Raw genomic sequence first — 23025 nt, forward strand, 5'->3', positions numbered from 1 at the left:
ACACAAAAAAAGATGCAGCAACACTTAGAATAAGACTTTCTATCCTATCCTTAATGATACTATGTGCTCACCTGTAAGCTGTAACATAAACCACAAAAATAGGTAAATTTTTACACATTTACACTCTCATTTATAATTTTTATGTCCTATTGAATATGTGTGTGAGATGCTTGGTACACAGTGTCTGGCCAAAATCAAACAGAACAAGCTATCAGTGACCTTTGAATCTTTTTTTATTATTCAATAAAGCAAATTAATACACAGCAAAATAATGCTGAGGGCAGGCAATGGCATCCAATTGAACAAATGAGCTCAAAGGGGAAAGTTGGAGTTCTAAGACAGAGTTCAGAGGGTGGCAACTTCTCAGTTTTTTTTTTTTTAATTTGTTTTCTTATTAATTTATTCTTTTTTTGGTGGTGTGAAGCTTTGTGTTTCATTTCCTCAAGTTTTCAGACAGTAAAGGACTCATAGCGTGAGCATGGGTGTTAAGTCGAACAACAACAGCAATACTTGTGGAACCAGCCAAACGAATTCTGGACGCAAGACCAGAGACTGCAAGCAAATGGAAGAGCATTTTATATCAGAGCAGGAATGTGTAGTTGGTCTTTAAGCATGGTGGGTCTCAGGGACAAAAACTTGAGACTGATACCAAAATCCATATTGTCTTCTTGTTAGTGGACCTGAACCATGTATGACCATAATGGAGTTAACTGACTATGTCAGATGATCTCAGTGTTTCAGTGTTTCTTCTTGCTGGACTTCTCAATCACAGTCTCCACCACCACAGAAGTTTCCTCATAACCTTTAAGCTTGCTGTCATTAGAGAACTTCTCCACTGACTCCATCACCTCCACTTTTTCATAGCTCATGGTGTCTGGGCTAAAGCTGCCAGAGCTGGTGCTTGTGCTGGTACTGGAGCTGGAGCTGGAGCTGGTGCTGGAGCTGGTGCTGTCACCACGAGGCGCAGGCTTTGGAGTGGGACCACTGTGCCCATTGTCATCACTGTTATTCTTGGGATGATTCATAGGGGTGGGATCTTTGGGAATGGTGCTTGGGCCAGAGGGTGGAGGGCCTGGGGTGGGATCTTTAGAGTGAGGATGAGGCTCTCGATTCTTATGCTTACCTTTTCCTCCATTACCATCCTTACCTTTTCCACCCTTATTATCCCCCTTTCCTCCTCCACCATTAGAGGGCAGGGTGGGACTGAGAGGCCTGGGGTCTACAATAGGCTGAGGAGGAGAGGGTCTGCTGGGTTCGTAAGGCTCATATGGACCCATCATTCCATTTCTGATAGTGACGTAGATGTGGCCGCCTGATGGTGTGGAGGTGTAGAAGCAGGGGTCCGAGTAGCTTCCATCACCGCTGACAAGGACATATCGACCCTGGGTGTAGAAGTCAGCGATTGGCTCAGGCCTCTTGTACCTTCTCATTCTGTCTCTGACGATGTTACAAAGAGTGTCGAAGGCCTTGCTGATCTGAGCTCCATCTGGGACATCCTGTGGAGACACTCCAGTGTGAACAGATCTCTGGTCCTTTCTCTTCACTCTCTCCTCATGTACTTCCACAGGGGTTTTCTTTGTTTCTTGGCTTGGAGTCTCTCCAGTGGCTCTACCATTTCTTTCCTCTTGGCCACTGTCCATTATGTCTTTTGTTGACAGATCTTTCTTCTTCTGGACCTTCTTGGCCATGATCTTCTGGCGGGGCTTGATGCTGGTGATATCTTGGATAGCCTGGGTGATATCTAGACACAAATAAGGTCATAAGTCAAAAAGCTGGAACCGGCTGAACTAAGAAAGGACAAACATTATGTACCCACCCCAATTTTCAGGGATGCTAAATGCAACAAGGCCATTGCTTTGTTATCTGTGTGGCTTAATCTCTAATAGTGTATAGTTGTCTCTAACAATGGCAGCTGATTCCATAGTGATTCTCAATGTAAACCAACAGTGAGGTGCTAAGGGTGTCCTTACCTTTTCCCCTGCTTGATGCAGTGGGTGTGTGAGTATAGCGGTAATTAGTGGTGAACAGGGTAATGGGAGTGCCAATTATTGCTGAATTCAACCTGCAGGAAATATAACAGTGAAATGTTACCCATGCAACAGCGATGCACAGATTTGCTACTCAGGGAAATCTGGCAAGGAAATGAATCATTTATTTTCAAAAACAGTAAAATTGGGAAATAGGAAAAAAGGAAACAACAAGTAATTTCACATAAATAACACAAATAATCTAATTTTACAAGAAAACATAACCCCTCTTGTTATGGTAGGGCAGTAGAGGGAAATATTTGTTGTCAAACAGTGCCACTTGTTGGCTGATACTGCACCCTACACTAACCTTGTGACAACAGTATATCTGTTACTCTATGTCATTTAAAGCAGACCTAACCTCTGTTGTCTGTAAGTCACCAAAGCATGTGTGAAGAAGTCCATGAAACAGTATTAAGAGTTTCAGTAATTTAAAATGATTCCAGTCAGCAAAGTTTTTTTATAGTTAATATTTTTATAGTCAGGCCTTGCATGTCTGTGTATGCGTGTATTAGACACCCAGGTGAAGGTGTACCTGTTATCCTCGTTCTCGATGATCCTCTTGTACCTCTCCAGCTCGTTCTCAAGAGATGTCTGGTACATGGCCAGGTGGCGACATTCACTGGTGAACTTCTCTAGGGACCGCTCAGCCTCCTCAATCTCCTTCCGCAGAGATTCAATTTGCTCATTGTACATCTGTATCTCATTGTCATAACTCTCCTGTGTGTTTTTGATAGCTTGCTCCAAAGCTGCATTCTGATAGAAGAGACAGAAGCAATGATTAATTAAGAAAATATGATTTCAAACATTTAAAAAAAACCCAAGCCCCTTGAAGAGATTTAGCAGTGCAATAAACATGTTTTTAATAAAGTAGTTAATTATGTGTTGCTTATCGACTAGTGCAGTCAAGTGAAATTATAATTAAGGTTGAAATCAAAAGCACAGGGGTTTACGTCTAAAAGTATGTAAATAAAGTGTTATCAGACAAGTAAAACAGTAATTTATTGATGTAAAACAATAAATTACTGTCAACAATGAATCACATTGTATGCCTCTACAAGGTCCAAACAGATGAGCGATAAATGGTGCATAACATAAGCAGAGCAAAGAGCATAATTTTTGCAGATAGCAGGGGTATGTCTTCAGTCCTGTAGTAACAAAGTGAAGATACACTCACTTTGGAAATCAATGCAGGTTCTAAATTTAATTGTGTGGTATTTTATTCCATTAAACCTAAGAGGTTGCATATCTCATTTGCTGTGAGAAAACGCTGTCTTCACTCAACCTATAGCAAATCTGCTGGCATAAGGTGGTCATGGATGACATCTAGTGGTACATTTTGCAATTAGCTCAACATCATAGAGGCTGCAAGGTAAAACCCTACTTAATGCCTCAGTCAGGCTGAAATGAATCATTCATTAATACCTTTATAAATGATCATTTATAGTGTCATTCTAAAACATCTATCACTGTAAACCTAAACATATTATCACTTGAAACAGAAACATTAAATGTGATTCAAATATTTGGGAATTGGTATGTTCACTAAATAACAAACCAACAATTGTCTACACAATCTCAGTTTGTTCACTTTTGCCATTTTTAATGCAATAATGCCAAAATTAGTATTTTATTGGCAAATTAACTGAATTACTAACTCATTGTTCTTGGTCCTGAGGATTCCAGATTATTACTAGACAATTATTTTGTGCCAAAGAATTCATAATAACGTTACTATCGCGATATTTATAGACAATTTGAAATAGCTTTGGGTCCATTTAGTTCAGCTTTAATGCCTGTAAATAATGGCTTGTTGGTAAAAAAAAAAAAAAAAAAAAAAAAAATCATCAATGTGAAACCTCCTGTTGTCATGGTGACAGTGCGACCCACCTCAGTCTGTAGGCGTTGTTTCTGGCCCTGCAGCTGACAGAGGGCGCTCTTATATTCCTCCAGTTGACTCTGCAGCCCCGGCACTTTCCTCTGCGCAAGCAGCTTCTCCTGCTCCTTTATACATTGAGCAAAAAAATAAAAAATAAAATAAAACCAATGAAAAAATAAGTTGTCATTAAAACCTGAAGATTACACCACACACATTCACACAGTCAGCAGTTAAAGGTTCTGAAGTATCGCTGTATTAAAAGGTTTATTGATTGATTTGTGAATGTAATGGCGCTTTAAGAGTTCTAAGAGTGTTGCTGGCAGCGGTGATGTTTTCTGTTCATCTACTCTCTAAGATGAACCTATTGAGTGTTCAGAGTGCAGTGTCCACCCCCCAGAAGCTGAATCCATCATGATAAAGGTGACAAAAGTGGCTGTGCTTAGAGCTTTACTTCTGACACCTGGTTATGACAGAAAACATTTCAAAGCACCTTGGATCAGCGAGTTTATAATATTCAAAGCAGCATGTTCTTATATTCCAAGTGACTTTTTTATGCGTTGGACCACTTTAAAATGAAAATCCAATTATGGGTTTCCATTCTATTTTTCATGTTTGTGATGCATCATTACTGCAAATAAAAGTCTAAATTATGATCTCCAAAGCATAAGTAAGTCTGTTACGTTGGAAAATTGATAAACATGCTGAATATTAAGTTTGTATTTAATAAATGACACATTTTCTGCCAATATACTTCTCGAACGTGAAGCTCATCAGTAATCAGTCACACCTGTGTTAGAGCTATCCTAAAAAGCTGAGGCATGAATTTGGGCTTAATAGAAATTAAGTAAAATTAAGATTACATTTTGAGTAATCACTTACATTTCAAATTAAAAAGCATATTAAGTACAATAAGTAACCAAGTTATGTCAGCTAATGTCAATTCACAAATTTCAACTGGATTTCAAGAAGGGAAGAAAAAGGAAGTAAATTCATGCTTGTTTCCATTCATTACTTTATGCAGATATTTGGAGTATATATTATATTTGATTCTTGTGATAAGCAGGAGGTGCTGCCGATTCTCCGGATGAAAAAATCTTGCTGAAAACCAGAGCAAGAGGATGCAATACAGTTATAATTAAAAGAGCAGTCAGTCAAACCTCAACTGGTTAACAACGCAAGCAGCAAACACAACATTTGGTATTTGTTTTGTGTGTTAATATGATACATGAAACATCAGGAGCGGAAACAGCTGATCAGTAGTGTGAGTTAAATCTTTGCCACATCAGAACTAAGCAGGAAAAAGTGTTTTCTTGTCCAATTATTATTATTAGCCTACCATAGTGAGAATTTAAAAAAAAGGGTGGACATTTTATATTTATGACACAAATCTGTTATCAAAATATGATCATATTTTAAAAGGTGGTCGCAATATAGATTTGGTTTATTTTACAGTATGCATTTCTCTATTTATGGGTCTTTTGTTGACGGTGATGGATGCCTAAGTGTTGGTATCTGGTGACTAAAAGGGTTATAACATTAAGTGATGACTTGTATGGACGCATTTGCATTTGTTACTTGTCTTGATTCATTAATTTGTTTGTTTTTTTCATAATTTGTCACTAATTCTCTCTCTCTCTCTCTCTCTCCATTTTTTTCCACTGGATTTTAGCTGTGAGCTAAAGCTCTGGCTCTTTGTCTCTGCCCACTGAGATTCAACTAAACCGATGAAACAATTTCTGCATCCAGAGCAGCTTTGCCTCTTAGAAATGCTTGAACAAATAAGACTCTGGTGTGCTAAAAATGTCACGTTGGTCAAATAATTATCATGCACAGCTATCCTTTCTGTCTTTTCTTTTTATTTTATGTTCTCACGCCCTCAAACTGCTGTCCTGTCCATGTGTCTGACACACACACACATATGTGCAGTAAAACAGACAAATGCATTCACAGGCAACCAATTGGAATGAGTAACCTCATCAACCCCAGACACGTAGCCAAGCTGACACACATGCAAACACCATCTTCTCCTCCGGGGACTGCAGCACACACACAAACGCACTCACAGTGACAACATTAGTGACCTCACCTCGGAGATGCCCAGTGACACGTTAGGACCAAGGGGAAGTGTCTGGTTGATTTGCTGCAAAATGTTCACATAGGTCTGGATCTCTGCAAGGTTCTGTGTAAAAGAAGATGATATTAAAGCAAAACAGATATACAACTCAGCAACTCCTACTTGTTTAATTATGCATACATACATACAGTACTGAAAACTATTTCTAGTCTGCTCACAAACCCCGAGCTTTGCATTTTTTAATGAGGACTGGATAAGGGGATGAAAGTTTCCAATGACAGGCTTTCATTGGACTGGAAAACCCTGATAAATCATGCCAACAGGTCCAAAGAGAGTTTTTTTTTTTAAAATCCATTTGTACAAGCGTGATCTCAGACACAGTAATAAAAAGGAGATATATTTCCTCTCTCTGGAGTATTACTTCAAAGCTCAGAACCAGAAGACCAATATTCATGTAAGACGACTGCCTATTCTTTCCCACATAATGTAGTAACAGCAGTCCCCTTTCATATGCTATCTCATATTGCAGAGTCACAAATTAATTCATCATCAAAAGCAGCAATGGTGAAATGTAAAAAAAAAAAAGAGAGAGAGAGAAATTACTATGGACAGTTGTATGCCTAATGCATTATGTAAGGAGTCTCATTTTCCTTTATCTCAGCATTTTTTGTGGCAATTTTGATGTGCAACTTAAAGTCAGTTGTATTGCACAGGCGGTAATATTTCAGTTCTCGACTTCATGTGCTTTGTTGTCATATGCCACTGCCCGTGAAGAGAAGTGTTACATTTCCTCTGCAAACCTTTCCTCACTCACACCACAGAAGGTAAATTGTAGCTAAAGCCCCAGGTACATCATAACACATCTTTTGGCACCTATGTCAGGTTTTTGTCCTTTGTCATTCATGTAGTAGTGGCCTGAGGTCAGCAGTGTTCAAAAGCAACAGGAAAAGAAAACTACACAGTCTAAAATACTTTGAACTGATATTCTTTGATGTGAATTGGGTTTTTCAAACTGTCTGTGTGTAATCCAATAAATCCTTGCAAAATGTACTGCCCTGAGATCAAAGATGCTGTGTAAAATAACAATATAGACATAATTTCAGAATGTCCTTTAAAGTTATATGTCAGAGATATAAACTGCCTGGAAAGATGACAGGTAATTATTAAAGCCAGTTCCCAGTCACTGTCACTGGCCCAGTTTGTAAAAGCAGTCAGTAAGTATTGCTATAATGTGAGCATCAGTGCATTTCCTCAATGTCACATCTGTACTCTATGTGTCTTTGCTCTAGCATCAATACGTATTGATTTATGTACACTGATCAAATCCACAACACTTTCCCCTTGGCCACTGGCAAAGTATTGATAGTATAATCCTTTATTTATTCATGTGAACTTTTTAAAAGGTGCATAGTGTGTCCAGTATAATATTAGATGAATATGTATGTCCCATAGGGACATAAGCACAAAAAGAAAGGTTGTGGTCTTAGTTAATATTAATAATAATGTCAAAGATGGCTTGAAAAATGAGACAGGACATGTTTGATTCACTAAAATTGAACTGAAACCTTAGCCAACCTGAGTGTGTTTGGTTGCCCAGCCTTATGTGATGATGTGGTTTCCAGTAAAGTGTAGCACTTTGTACATACAATGAAATTCTAGAAGCAATCATGGCAACACAACACATAAACTCTTAAACTTAAGGTAACAGGTAGATGCTTAGTTTGCAGATTTATCAAAAAACCCTTTTGAACATGGCAATGATGACATCTAATTGAGTTTGCTAGCTTCTCTTTCAAAATCTTTGCACAAGAATTTATTTCCCTCTTAAGTTTAATTTCAATGATTAATGGGGTAGCACTACTGACCTTCTTGTGTTGTTCTCTGGTGGAGTTGATGTCGTCCTGCAGGAACTGCGATTGGATCTGATAGTCCAGGTTTCTCAGCAGAGCACAGTCAGCGTCCTGCAAGAGGAAACAAACAATGGAAGACCCAAGGTTAGAAAACTGTGTAGTGTATTGAGTTTAACAAAAGCCCAAAGAACACTCCAGTAACATACTGCATCCATACTGTCGTACATGTACACTCAGCCTAAACCTGGCAAACTAAAACCAGTGAAACTTTATGTGGTATGTTCAGTACAAATGAACTGTTCTGAATATTTTATGTACAACATATACTTAAATTGCAAAAAAAAAAAAGTAAATATAATAATAATAATACAATACCTTGTTTAACTGTTCCAGTGTGCCCCGCAGCTGTTCTTGATACTCACATTCATCTTTATATCTGCAAGACAAAACATCTCAATTATGTGTTAATATGAAGCCGGAAGACGTGATATTTTTATATCAAAACTACAGTATGTCATGGTGCAGGAATACATACTTTAAATAACCTGTGTGTTATTTGACAGATAGATTATCAGTCACCCCTTTCTGAAGCGCTACACCTCTGTATTTTAACGTTTTTACAGTTTTTGTTTTGTTTTTAACAAAGAAACCAGAGTTGGTCAATATTCCTCTCAACACCTGAACTATGTTGTGAGGTTTCACAACAATCATTTTTTTAATCATCATTTTGTAGAGAGGTAAAATTAAAGTGATGGTCCATTTAAAAGAAAATCTCTATCTGTCGATACTTTTGGTTTTATTGCCACCACATCATTACGGCCGAAGTGAAGCCGAAGCGTTTTTTTTACTGGAACTACTTTCTACCAAACAAATAGTCCCTATTGAACCTGTTATTTGTTCTGTGGATTATCCAGAGAAACTGCTGGCTCTTTCTGGAAAGAAAGGCTGTTGTCTTCAAATGCTGCTTGACTTTAATGAGTATTACAGCTTAATCTCAATTTACCTCCATTATATTTAGTGTTGGTACGGATATTACTAGTGGTAAGTGAGAAAAAGTGTTGTTTGTTTTAGCTTTGTCTTGTTTTTTGTTGATGTGATTTGGGTATTATTTGGTTTAACATAATAACATAAAGTCCATACATTTATTTTTCAGCGGTTTGCAGCTTGCTGAGAAGTATCTGTTATATCCTTTTTGATTTTTGATTCCATCACCCTACCTCTAAAGAAGAAATTCGAGTTTTGACAGAAAAATAAGACCAACAACCGCCCACTCTCTTACTTGCTAGTGAATTCATCCAGCATGTTGCAGGCATCTTTCAGCTCTCGCTCCAGTCTGGCATGGTCAGAGGTCAGCTCTCGGATGCGCTGCCTGTTGACTTCAATCTGCTCGTTGAAGGCCTCCTCTAGGCCACTGGACTCTTCCATTCGCTGCAGCGTTTCCAGCTGCTTGCGGAACACGGCATTGCGTTGCTCCAGGACCCTTGCTCTGTTGATGTACCGGGCAAAGCGGCCATTGAGCTCCTGAAGGCTCTCCCAGCCTTGGATGGCTGAGATTCCTGCAGACGATTCAGAGTCCTCAGTTTCGTCATCAAACACATTTGAGCGCTCGTACTTTTCCTTGCGCACCTCGCGCAGGTAGCTGGTCTTGAACATGGTGGTAGGCTTCTCTCCCGTGGGTTGGTGGTATCCCCGGAGTGCTCAGTCCCCTTCCGCACCTTTATTGTGTGAAAACTCGGGTGCTCACCCTTGGCTGTCTCATGCTAGACTAAACGTTGCACAGCACTGACTGGTGGCGAAATAGCCCCCAAAACCTCCCCCTGGTTGTGACCACACATGTTGCCAGCCTGGGACCTTCCAGAGTGTATTGTTGCCTTTGTGGCAGAGATTAGAAAAGCCATGCTGTTGATGACAAAGCAGAACCACGAAAACAAACAATAGCTGGCCCTGCGAAAACACTGGGTTGTCACACACCATTATTTTGGTTCTTAGTCAGCTGCTTTCTAGATCCCTGTTTGATATGGCAGATTGGATGGTGGCCCATCACAGGACAGAGGGGACATTTTGTGCAGTGCAATTTGTGTGGACTGCTGAGAACCATTCCTGCCAGAAGTGACTAAGTGTTGACACACTGTGTACATTGCACTGAAAGAGACAATGTTGTTTTTTTGTTCACATGTGGGTACTAATTGTGTTTCAAAAACACCGTAAATTACAGAAATCTATTCATATTTGCTGGCAGACAGGCCCGTTGGTAAGCTCTGTCTATAGCACTAAAAGCATAGCAAACAAGGTAAAATTGAACTGAACAACTAATAGCACAGTCAGTTTATTTTTTTTTAAATAACAATAAAGAAAGCCTATAGTTGTTTTCCTCATGGTGCTTTTTCCCAGACATCTTTATTTCCCTTTTGTATTAGCATTCTGTCTCTTTCACTTACAATAACATTTAGTAAAATGAGAGCAAGAGAAAGTGATGAGGAAGCGACAGAAGAGCTTCTGCTTCGGCTTGCTCTCTGCAGGCTTCTGGTACGCGGTCAGTCAAAATGTCCCTCTAGACAGATCTATCAAGCTGTCAGTAAAACGGCTGAATGAAACACATGTCAAATGGCTTTACATCAGCGTTTCAGCATATTTTAGACCCAGCAAAGCCCATGGCTTAAGGGAAGTAGTATGACAATTAAACTACAAGGCAAAAAATCCATGGACATAATGGCATTAACATAATGCTGTAATTTGACTTTCAAGCAATAGATGTGTACTTTTCTTTCACCTGGTTGATCTTGTCAGTAGCATAATGCAAATTTTATTACACACCACAGTCGCTGCAGTGAATTAGTTTTAATTCTTATAGATAATGAAATAATATGTGTGGTACATCACTCATCTTTTACTACTTGAAATGTCAATGTTATGATTCACGGTTTTCTTCAAGATCAAAACTCAAGGCTATTCAAGGTGTTCTAATTGTTTAGCATTCAGTAGAGCCACTCACATTTTCCCATAACACCAAGACCAAGAATGTCCCCTCCAACTAATGAGCTATCTTGCAAGGACACCCGGCTGTGTGCCTGTATCAATCTCCACTTGTATGCAGGGATCTGTATCAGTCCCTGAAGTACTAAATAAATATTTCACGAACCACTCTGCGACTGAATATATGTGGCAGCTAAAGGTAAAGAGTGTCTATAGTGTACATGTGTCTATGTACAAAATATGCAGAGATTTAAAACATTAAGTGCTCCAAGCTGGTGTTTTTTTTGTACAAGTTGTACAACCACTTGTTGTGTACAGCAGTACTGTTTTCTTTTGAACAAATATCACTGAGGTTTCATTGTGAATTTAGTTTGAAATCTGTTTCTGCATTGTGAACTGTGGTGCTACAGTCAGGAGGAAATGTGCAGTGACATTTTAGGGCATCTCTAACCTGCAGCTAGTTAGAAAGTTGATTTAGACATAGTCCACAAACAACATGCTTTCTCTCTCTCTCTCTCTCTCTCTCTCTCTCTCTAAAGGCTCACACAAATATCTTAATATACCCCTGTGTCCGAGAGAAGAAATCATACCCAGCTGGAAATCCACTTACTTGCTACCTGTGGTCACATAAAGAGACAGAATGTGAATAATCAAATCATAAAGAAATACATGAAAAGAAAAAGAAGTGTGCTTGAATACTGCCACAGCGTCTGGACAAATACTAACAAGTCAATATCCACAGCAGAGCTGACATTTTGCTAGAACAGACTGCCTCTGTTCAGATTTAAACCCTATATAAATATTTGTATGGATTCTGTTTCACTGCTGCTTATTCCACCATAACATTGTCACCAATAAACTACCTGACTATCTATCCGCCCTCATGCACAGGCCATAGATTACAGGTCTTGTGCATATTCTCTTCATGGCTGAGGAGAGATGCCAGGATCGCACTATCCTCTTTTTCCATCTATATTCATTGGTTACGAGTGGTGGTAAATCAGAGACCTGGGTGAGATTAGAGAGCTGTCCAGAGTTGGAAATGAAAGCCTAGTGTTTATCCTGCTGGTCAAGCCTCCTGGGCTACAGTGACAGACACCAGCAAGGCTGAACAAGTAGCTCCTAATATTTAGAGGGTAATAAAAACTAATAGGAACATGCAAAGGCTGGTTTCTAATCTCTTGTGAGCTTGGTGGGCAAGATCGAGAAAAGAAAGCATGTTTTCTCCCCTCCTGTGTCCATTATAGATGACAAAAGGACACCATTGCTACTTCACTTGCGGTTTTTGTTATCTGTTATTATATTTAAACTGTACTGACTGTATCTGCCAGTCCACTGCCCTCAATGCGAGACACACAAAAAGCTGTTCTAAATCTCGCTGCTATTGGCAGATGATTGTCAGAGGTGATATAAAAAAACCCAGCAGTGCTAACTTTCCATCACAATAAGGAATTGATCCTAAAAAGTCATCGGTGTCAGTTATCTGCTGTTCAGGATGGATGACCACAGAGATATTGCGATGACAGCTTTCTACAGCTCTGTATAGATGTGGACCGCTGACCAAGAAAAGGGAATCAGAGGGTTCAGATTAAATTCACAGTCTCACTAATTGTTGTATTTTCAAGGCATACTCCAGTTTCTCCTCAACCCACTGAACCTATTGGAAGGTTTATGAAAAAAAAAAAGAAAGAATTTCTAAAGTTGAGGATTTCTTTTCACTGCGGAAAATGGTTTTCTTGCTCACTGTGACCAAATATGTTCCTGAACATCTCTGCTATTGATTACATTCCCCAAAGGTACTGTGCAATCAGTGTCAGTGACAACCATTGGTGTGAACACACACGTGAACACATTTTAAGATTCAAAGCAGCACAAGACATTTGAACCACATTAATACCACAAGTGGTCTTCAAAATCCTTAAAATGCTACATCAGAATGAACGTGGATATCTTCTGAGTCAAAAGGAGAGTTGTATAACAAATTCGGAGACATACAAACTTAATTGTCTCTTCCATTATCTCTCGACAGTTAGATTTTCAGTCAAAGTGAAACATCTGTGGCGCAGAGCACGTTTCAAAGCTTGCCTGATTCATTTTGTCTGACAAATCTTGCCCTTCTCAAGGCATTATGGGAGTCCAAGCAAAGGACTGACAAGAAAAAAAGGGAGAGGTTGAAAGGTGGACAATATCAAATTTACCTGTTGTGGATACATGTCTGTGAAGGGGAAGATAATTATTGCACTACCGTACTTTCCTCCAGGATTGCACATACAAAATGCAATAGCACATCATCACATACACTGTTGGAGAGCGTGCACTTTGCTTATTTACACAGTGGCATTATCGTGCTAATCTCCAGCTTGTAGGTATTGACACAAACATGGGATTGTTGATTGATTTGTTTGCTTCCAGTAGGTCTTCACCATAATAATTGAATAACACTGGATGTTCGTCTTTGGGGGTCAACGGTTGGTCAAGATTCAATTTGGTCGAAACCAGAGCAGTGATATGATTCATGTATAGCTGCCCTTAGAAATGTAGCCACTTTATTGATTGGTTTTCTGCTAAAATGCTCCGATAAACCTATACACTATCATAGCTACTCTGGACATATAGAGATACAGTTAGAGAGTAGCTGGTGAACAGAGTGGAGCTTTTAGAAGCTAAAAGAACAAGATATTTTCCACCGGGGTGAATGAAAGAATAGTGGATACTCATCAGATATGAATGTTGCTCTATATTTGCTGTCTGTTTGTTGTCAGTGTTGTGTTGGCAGCTTGTTTCCACTGCCACCAAGTGTCCAAAAACAAAATAGAAACAAACAAACAAACAAATAAACAGTTAAATAACTGTAATATTACAGCTTGTATGCTTCTGGTTTAAAAGCAGTTTTTTTCCATGGTCAGTTTGAACAAATATCCAGCATTTCGTCCAAGTTTAACAGTGAGATGCATCATTTCTGATTATCAAAGCGCAATATGAGACTTTAATAAAAAGGAGCCTGCATATGACTGTGTGCTTTTTTCAAATATATCTCAGCTTCCTCCATCCTTCAGTCTTGTGAGATGTGGTAAAGGTTACCACGGCCTTTAATGTAAAGAACATGTTTACATCCCACACGGTGAATTGATAGACCTCCCTTTCAACTTTTCAACCTTTGCGAGCACGCGCACGCGCACGCGCCTCTCCCTCTCTCTCTCTCCCTCCTCCTGAAAGACGTGTGATGCGGTTACTCTCCGCCGCGCGTCATCCTCGGATCTCTCGCAGAAGACAGAAACAGACGCAACTTTTCCCTTTTTTTGCAAAGAAGCGCTGAGGAGGAGAGCGGAGCGCAGCGGGCTGACGGCGGATACATTCAGTGTTCAGGGGGAGGTTGATGGAGCCACTTTCTTCTTCAGCACTTCGGCTTGTTTCCGAACCTGACAGAGCTCGCAATGGCATTGTTGTTTGTTAATTAGCCGAGAAAAGTCGCTCAATTTAACTGGTGAGTAAGATTTTTTCGTTGTCTGTATTTTTAATCACTGGAGTCTCATTAAGGATGAACATTTCCTATAATAATGAACGAGAACACCCATTTCTCTCTCTCTCTCAGCTGAAAGTTTACACTTCAGTGTGTATGTTTTTTTTAATTCTATTTGAATGAATTTCACTCTGTTATTCCCCTCCAGGCTGTGATTATCTATAAGAGCTTAATACTCCAGTTGAGACTCCCTAGTACTTAAAAATACAAGTTTGGTTTTATAAACTGCCTCAGGGCTCTTTTTGCTCTGCAGACATTTTTTTATTTTATTTTTTTGCTTGGCATTGCATTAAAATAGAGCATTTTTGGTCTCTTTAGGCAATAACTTTTATCTGGGTGTCAGGCTTATTGTCTTCTGTTAAAACAATAGGAATCTGCTATAAACTGGTTGTATTTCAGTTTCTTGTAATTGGTTTTACCTCATACGCATGCAGGGGGATTCAAGTGATCACAGCAGATGAAATGCCCTGTCATCACGCTGAGTCCAATCTATGACATTGGCTTGCTGTAAAGTGACAAGGTCCTAATAAATTACATAAAGGACTTTGCTAGATATAATGACCTCACCCACAAACTTTTTCTTTAGAAAATATCATAGAAATGTCATACGTCAGCATGATTACGCTCAAAGCGTTGAGATCATGTAATTTGTTTTGATCACATCTTGTTGCCATGAATCTTGCCCCTGTATCGCTGAGTTTGGAACTTTCTGTTCCAGGTGAAGATGTGCTGCTGGTTCCAAAGAAGATTTTTATTTTCACACAGTCAACGTGATAATTGAAACTGCTGTCATTGGCACCATGCACCAAAAAGAGTCATCATTTTTTACCTAATTTGATGGATGGACTTGTCAAACATTAATTTTTCTTAAACAAAATAAGTGCGTGTGAAGACATGGGGGACTCCAACATCAGCCACATGGCAGTAGCTTATACAGAAATGCAGGAAAGTCTCCCAACAGGCAAGTTGGATCATTACATGGATAACTATGATATGGACTATGATATCCCTCCTGATGAGATTCCAGACACCACGCAGGGCCAGGCGTTCTATGTGGCCACCATTGTTATTGGTGTGGTGCTTGTCTGTATCATGCTTGTCTGTGGTTTTGGGAACTTCATATTCATTGCCACGCTGACACGCTACAAAAAGCTCCGCAACCTGACCAACCTACTCATTGCTAACCTGGCTATCTCAGACTTCATTGTGGCAGTGGTTTGCTGCCCGTTCCTGGTGGACTACTATGTGGTAAAACAGCTTTCCTGGGATCATGGATTGGTGCTGTGCGCCTCTGTCAACTACCTCCGGACTGTGTCACTCTACGTGTCCACAAACGCATTGCTCGCCATTGCAGTTGACAGGTCAGTATTTTTAGTTTGTTTTTTTTATATTTTTGTGGGTTTGTGAGTGTGTCCCTGCCACTGCTTACTGCAGAAAATCTCCCAGCAGTGTCTGCAGAGATTTGAATCCATAAAGCCTACATGTTTTTATCTGTCAATATTCTCACCTAGATTTATCTCTATCTAGAAATTCGGTTTTTGGTCAACTTTGTTGTTCCAGTCATTCACTATCTGGACTTTTCCAAGAGATTGGGAGAGATACTGAGGCTTTTTTCATGCTTTCTGTTGATAGATACAATAAACTGACTTTTAGATTAAAGCAGGCGACAGATGTAACCGTTCTTGCTCTTTTAAACAAACATGGCTGTATTGTAACATATCTTTTAAAATGATATCTTTATTCTATCAAGCTTTTAACCACATTTAAAAATTAGCTGAACTACTACCATATTGTTGAAAAAAACATATACCACTAAAGGTTTAATCACACTGGTTCTACTCCTTACTGATTCACTTGGAAGTAGATATGTTTATTTTTTGTAATGCTGCAGTCCTTGTCATGACATACATTGGAACTATACTGCAAATGAGATCTGGGGGCTCAGATTTCTCTTGATGTATAACTTATCCACATAAAATATTTGTGTCTGTGCTCTTCAAAGACTATGCAAAAACATCTTTTGAGTCATGTTTGGTTGCCATTTAGCCTAATAAGGAGACAATAATTTTGCTTAACACTTGCTGCTCTGTTTAGCATGCAACAGGTGGCTATCCTTTCATGATGAGTCCATCTGTTTACCCTCACCCATCTCCACTTATTATCTATTTAGTTCTTCTCTGGCACAGGCTGGGGGAGACAAGAAAGTGCAAGGAAGATACATATTTTACAGATATTTATTTTTTAATCACTGATTATGCGCAATTAGTAGAGGGAAGACATGTTGACATGTCACAGTAAGAACAGCATGTTTGAATAATTAACTTCCTGATGGCTGGACTTCTTTTCTGCCTCTGCTTCTATTTCAGGGTTCAGTTATTCTGCATGCAGGCTCTCACTATCACACTGTCATGGCTTGCTTAAATCAAGCCATTGTCAGTTTTATCAGTAAAACCTGTGCTTTTCCTACTCTGACAAAAAAATGTCTATATTTGTTTAGACTGAAAAGGTTTGATTTATTGAGCTGGCTGGTTAATTGGTCGCACCTGTGTTTTGCAGATAAAAGGTCCTTAAACCAAGGTTCTGTTAAAGTCTGAGTGACTTAAATGGTTGCTATTGATTTTTTTGCCCTTCATTTGGCATGCTTGAACACTTTTACATAGTGAAATAAAAATGCAACTGCTTATTTACTTATACTATTTACTTATACTGCCTGTTTAGTGTGAAAGTTCAGTTCTTCAAAAATGGAAACACAGAACCAGCACTCTCTAGAATGCCACCTCCATCCCCTTACTGTTCTTTGTACTACATTGTTTAATAACGTTTGATTTATTTTCAGGAAAAAACAGGTTTTAATTTTTTATGTTCTATAAACTGTTGATTTTATGCAACCATTATTGGAGCAGTCTGGGGAAGTTTGCAGCCATAACCAAGTTGTGTAAGTGCCTAAACCTAACACGTAGTGACCCCTGAAGACATCCCTTATGTAAGGAGACACTATATATGCGCATGAGAGCACACAATACCGACATATTAACAAAGAACCATGTTTTAGTTTCACAAAGCCTTGTGGGCAGTGTGCTGAGCCTGAATAATGACTGGTGCGTCAAAGAAATTATTCCAAGGTATTCTTTAGTCGATACTCCTCCTGACGTTGTATGTGCGTACAACAAGTAATAGCATACTGAGTGCAGCTTGTTATGGAAATTTCACAGGCCTGCTGCTATCCTAAAAGAAAATGATTTACCTCTTTGTGAATGGTTCTCTTTATTTAAATGTAGGACACAGACATGTTTTGATCTAAAGAGTTGTTGAAGGTAGTTTAAATAATAATGCCACAGCAGGGGAAAAAAAAAAGTGAAATGGACAGCGTTAGAAAATGAAATTGAAAATAATTAAGTACATTTTCAACTCACAGATTTGAAGAGCATTTAATAGGTCCTGACTATCTAATTGTTAATTAGATCAGTTGTAATCAATTTAAGAGGCTGCTGTGTGATGACGTTGCTTATTAAAATATAGAAAACTTGTTAGTTTTTTACTTAAGCGTAAGTCTGTGTAGAGAAAGAAGATTAATAAACAAAGAAACATGCAGTGAGAATTCAAAATTGCCCTTTTTACATTTCTATTTGAGTTAAACGAGGGAAATCATAAAAAACAGTGAATATGTATATTAACTAAAATAAATCACTTATAAGTTGTTTTAATTTCACAGAAAATATTAATTTCCCTACTGTATGATAGTAGCATTTTTTAATAACCACATATCATTGATGACTTTTATTTATTTTAAAGGGCAATTTGTTTGATTGTTCATATCCACATTAACGTGGGTGTTAAAATAGATAATTTTTGCCTCAATAAACATATTGTGATTGAAAATATATTTTATTGTTTGTGAAAAATATAGGTGTAAACATATAGGTGTAAACATATACAATCCTAATAATATGAGTAGCGTTCATTTCTATGTTAGTTATGTTATGTTAGTTCAGCCGTCACTCAATTTAATGCACCCTCTTGTGTCAGTTCAATTCAGTACTTTATTGCTATGGCAACAGTTGCTATGAATTTGCCACAATGCAGTTCTTAAATACACATAAAACAAAACACAAAGACACACACACACACACACACACACATAGGTAGCACTATAGCTATGGTTTTACATATGGATTAGAGGCTGTATAGGTTTTGCATCCATAAAAATGACTTCTGGCAATATAAAAAAATCACTTTATGGAATACTAGAAGCCTGTGTATTAAACTTTAATCTTTTACGAGAGCCAGCAAAAACTTTGTGTTGTATTATGGATTTACTCCACATCTCCTTATTGTGACAATATGTCTGTGTCTTTCCAGGTACATGGCTATAGTCCATCCTCTGAGGCCTCGTATGAAGTTCCAAACCGCCTACTGCCTGATAACAGGAGTCTGGATTGTACCTATTCTGATATCAATTCCCTCTGCCTACTTTGCCTCTGAGATTAGGTACCCTCATGGTGGCACCACCCCAACCACACACAAATACTTCTGTGCCCAGATCTGGCCTGTGGATCAGCAAGCCTACTACAGATCCTACTTCTTGTTTGTTTTTGCTGTGGAGTTTGTTGCGCCTGTTATCATCATGGCAATGTGTTATGTTCGAATTTCCTGCGAGCTCTGGTTCAAGAATGTCCCAGGTTTCCAGACGGAGCAGATTAGGAAGAGGCTGCGTTGTCGCCGCAAGACAGTGATGGTCCTGATTGGGATTTTGACAGCATACATACTTTGCTGGGCACCCTACTATGGCTTCACCATCCTACGAGATTTCCACCCAACACTGATCTCCCGACAGAGGCACTCTTTGGTGGCCTTCTACATCATTGAATGCATTGCCATGAGCAACAGCATGATCAATACCTTTTGTTTTGTTAGCGTCAAGAACAACACAGTTAAGTACCTGAAGAAGATTGTCCTGCTGCGCTGGAGGTCATCATATGCCCCTAATAAGACTGTGGATGAGATGGATATGAGGACAAACTCCTTGCCTGTAACAGAGGAGATTGAATGCATTCACTTGAGGTGAAGAGAAGGGGATCATCATGAACCACAAAGAAACCGTATATTGATTAATGAGGTAACATATCTCAAAGGTTGTTAGTCAGCAGTACATACAGTACTTCTATCTGAGGCATTAAGAGAATGTAATTGTTGTGCATAATGTGACTATACACGGTGTTCTTGTGAAATGTAGCATGTGTATATTATATATTACATGTAAGACTTTTAAACAGCTGCTACTGACCTTCACTGATCCATGATGTTGACTATAGTACATAAGGTTAATCTTTGTATTCATTGTATCTGTTTGTTCAAATAGGGCAAAAGGGTGAAATCATTTCTGATAAAGAAATTCCTTAATTAACCATTGCTTGTATATTTTCTGTTGTCCTGTTTGCTTCTAATAAATAATCCATGTTTTTCTGTTGATGCGATTTAGAGCATTGAGAAGGTGTTTTGAATGTCTTTAAAATAAAAGTTATTTTTGTCTTTTTGAGAAAAGAATACAGTGCATGCTGTCCTTGTAGATGAATGCATTTAATCTGTACATATCTCAATAAACTATGGAGTACTTGAAAGCAAGCCGAACCTTTATTTGCTCTGCCTGCTATATAACAAGCACAGATTCATCATCAGACGTGAATCTTCAAATGTATAATATTTTACACTATAGTGTTATCATAAACCATGCACAAAAAAAAGTAAGGGTCTGAAAAGCAAACAGGTGTCTAACAGATTTGTTTGTGCCCTCCATTCATTCTAAATAATCAAGAGAATCAGGAATGGTGGTGTTTTTTTTAGAGGAAGAACAACAAAATATTTAGATTTGGATATTTGATATTTGAGTTACATGACCAGATCTCAGCTTCTGAGAATAAATTCCATGTATAGATCCTGAGCCAGATGTAGGATATTCAGCACCGTCATGGTACCATCTGTCCAGATTGGCTGCCAGATGGGTGGAAAGAAAATTCTTATTTTGTATTTGCCAAGAGGTAAAAGGCAAGACGTCAGCGCCGGTGTTCAACATAAATGAGCTCTTTTTATTCTTCTAAACCTTGCATTTTTTCATTAACAATGTAATTTTGCGTCTAGTGCCAATATAAAAAAAAAAGAAAAGAAAAAGTTTGTTCTCCACACGATCTGTGCATGGTAGTTATGGAATGATTAAAGTGAATGAAAGATATGAGTTATGCCAAATAAACTATGCTTATGGTTAGGTTAAGGTAGTTACAGTTACTACAGACGCAAACAGTAATTACAGGTCTGTGACAGGTCAATATTGACCTTGTGTGACCCTAGCAACCAACATTTGTGAAATCAAGAGGTCACATCACCTGGGAATCAACCTGTAAGGTAGGGAACTATTTCTTGTCACATATAGAGCGTTTCTGCAGACTCTCAGATCTACCTATGTGTATATAATGCAGATCTGGACTGAGATATATTGCGAATTAAAAATTAAACATTTATACTATCTTGGCAGACATAGGATATATGCTTTCTGATTTCTTTCTTGTTCTAACATTGTATCTAGGAAAAAAGCACAACCAAAAGCAAATATATATATTTGTTTTACCACCAGTGTCACCTTAACTCTTCATAATCAGTGCTGTAGTGCACAAAGACCTTTTGTTCCTTACTATAATCCATGCATATTTAATCTGCCCTTCTTCCAGCTCCTGGCACTGTAGCTAATTCCCACCCCTCCAACATAAAGGGTCCATTTGGGAAAGGAATGAAGATAAATGTCAAGCCAAGAAGGTGAAGCTGCTTAATGTTTGTGGTGCTTCTCTTTATAATCAATAATTAGCCTCAAATGGTGTCTACTACTTAATCTGATTTATGCTGAGACAGTAAAGTTTTGAATTCATAAATCAAGTCTTTGCTTAAGTCCTTTTTAAACTGGCTAATTCTGTGCTGTTGTAGATGAAAGTTGACAGTAGTGAGAGAAACAAAGGAGTTTATTACACCCATCTAATACAGTATGACCTGCAATAAAGATAGCTGGCATTGTACATTCTATAGAGGCCTACTGAAATTATGAATTAGAGACATGAGCTGAAATAATGCACAGTAGTTAAATATATACGACTCTATAATGCACAGATAGAAAGCAAAGCATATATAGATGGTCATGAAATTGCAGATCTTTGATCCTGTGTTGTAAAGGTACAATAGTTCCCTCTTTAGAGCACAGATGTTAAAGTAACAAAATGACTCTAAGCAGAGCGACCTGCAGGAGACTTTCTCCTGCTGGCATGGTGGCGAAAGAGGGTGCCGTCATGTTCCCATTATAGAAGGCACAGTGACCTGAGAACTGATTTTCTCAGCTTCAGAAAAACCAAAAGCAGTGGGTTAAAAAGGTATTCACACTCTGATTCACATGCACTTTTTTTACAAGCTCCGAGACAATTTTCATTTATAACACAGAAACAGTAGTGAGATTTTGTCTGGAACACATTTACTTTAAATTACATAAGTTAACCTTTTTTCTTCTTAGCCTCATTCCACTCTGCGTGCGTCACCCTTATTGTTAAACCACACATTTAGTCATGCTTTTCCTGATTTTGTCATTAAGGTTTTGTTCAGTATGTCAACAGCTTGACAAAATTGTCGCCTCGTATGCTAATTTTCTTACTGGGCTTATTACCTGGAAATGTTTATGTTGCCATTAGAGATCTTGCTTATTGTCTCCATTAGTCTCTGTGCTCTGGCCCCTGTGGGTGAAGTGTCAGTTTAGAGCAGAGGTGTTTTCTTTTTTTCCGCTGTACCTTACTTTCCCAGAGAACCTGCCATTAGGTCGTACTAATGAAAACCATTTTCAAAACACATATTTTGCTCCCAACAGATAGTTCAGTTTCTCGGTTTAGCTGCAATTGGCTTTTAAGACTCTGAGACTCAAGTGTTGCAAATGACCTCAAGATGTTATTTCCCACTTGCTCAGAAGCTACATATTATCTACATATTTTCCTGCATACATTTGCATAACATTTCACATACATACAGAAAATGGTAATCATCACACTTTTTAAATAAAATAAATATTTCTCTTTCCTGAAATGTGGAAATCACACAAGCATTTTGTAAGTTCTACTGACATAACACTAAATATATGTATTGTACAATAGAAAATTAAAAATTTTAAAAACCACCACTTCCACCAGTTTTGTTCAATCTCTTCAAATAAAAGACCATGTACACAGCTCAGTGCAAACAGGTAAGAGCAATGGAGGTAGGCTGGAGGAAAAAACTGGGTCTGAAATGACCAAACGAACGAATGAAACTAATTTTAACACTTAACATTTATCATCCATCACTTAAGTTGAAACAAAGTGCAAGTGTAGTCAAGTATTGATCAATGGTAACAACAAAATTCTGGACTTTGAAAGCCTGTTTCTTTTCATGTCATCCACTTCTTTCAGTCAGTTACCTATTTTCTACTGGCTAGACCCAGGAATAAATTTAAACAATTTGTTTTATTTTGTTAGTTTGTCAGGATTGAGGTTAGCTTCTATACCTGTGATGACCTCTGCAAATCCTCTACCTAGATTCCTTCCCCATTGCCGCAAGCTCCTGCTGCGAATTAAAATAAAAGACTTTAACTTATCTCACCTCACAACTCTCATGTGTGTGTGTCTGTGTATGATGATCATCTGTGG

General features: G+C 38.4%; 2 protein-coding genes across 3 annotated transcripts; one reads left to right on the forward strand and one right to left on the reverse strand.

The window, feature by feature from the left end:
* Positions 1-215: 215 nt before the first annotated feature.
* On the reverse strand, positions 216-10114 carry bfsp1 (beaded filament structural protein 1). The gene is made up of 8 exons (XM_010745610.3): positions 9110-10114; positions 8206-8266; positions 7846-7941; positions 5993-6085; positions 3918-4031; positions 2563-2783; positions 1971-2062; positions 216-1741 (listed from the first exon to the last, which is right to left on the reverse strand). Exons 1-8 carry the CDS (start codon positions 9481-9483, stop codon positions 738-740), a joined length of 2055 nt encoding a protein of 684 aa, XP_010743912.1. The 5' UTR covers positions 9484-10114; the 3' UTR covers positions 216-737.
* A 4011-nt stretch (positions 10115-14125) lies between these two features.
* Positions 14126-19766, forward strand: prokr1b (prokineticin receptor 1b). Of its 2 annotated transcripts, XM_019264143.2 has the most exons (3): positions 14126-14287; positions 15042-15684; positions 18683-19766. In XM_019264143.2, exons 2-3 carry the CDS (start codon positions 15218-15220, stop codon positions 19386-19388), a joined length of 1173 nt encoding a protein of 390 aa, XP_019119688.2. In that variant the 5' UTR covers positions 14126-14287; positions 15042-15217; the 3' UTR covers positions 19389-19766. The 2 variants fall into 2 exon arrangements, with proteins under 2 accessions (XP_019119688.2, XP_010744217.3); XM_010745915.3 differs by lacking the exon at positions 14126-14287 and having other exon boundaries at positions 15001-15684.
* Positions 19767-23025: the final 3259 nt, after the last annotated feature.

The sequence above is a fragment of the Larimichthys crocea genome, chromosome III (genome assembly GCF_000972845.2).
Source record: "Larimichthys crocea isolate SSNF chromosome III, L_crocea_2.0, whole genome shotgun sequence".
In the NCBI taxonomy this organism is placed as follows: Eukaryota; Metazoa; Chordata; class Actinopteri; family Sciaenidae; genus Larimichthys; species Larimichthys crocea.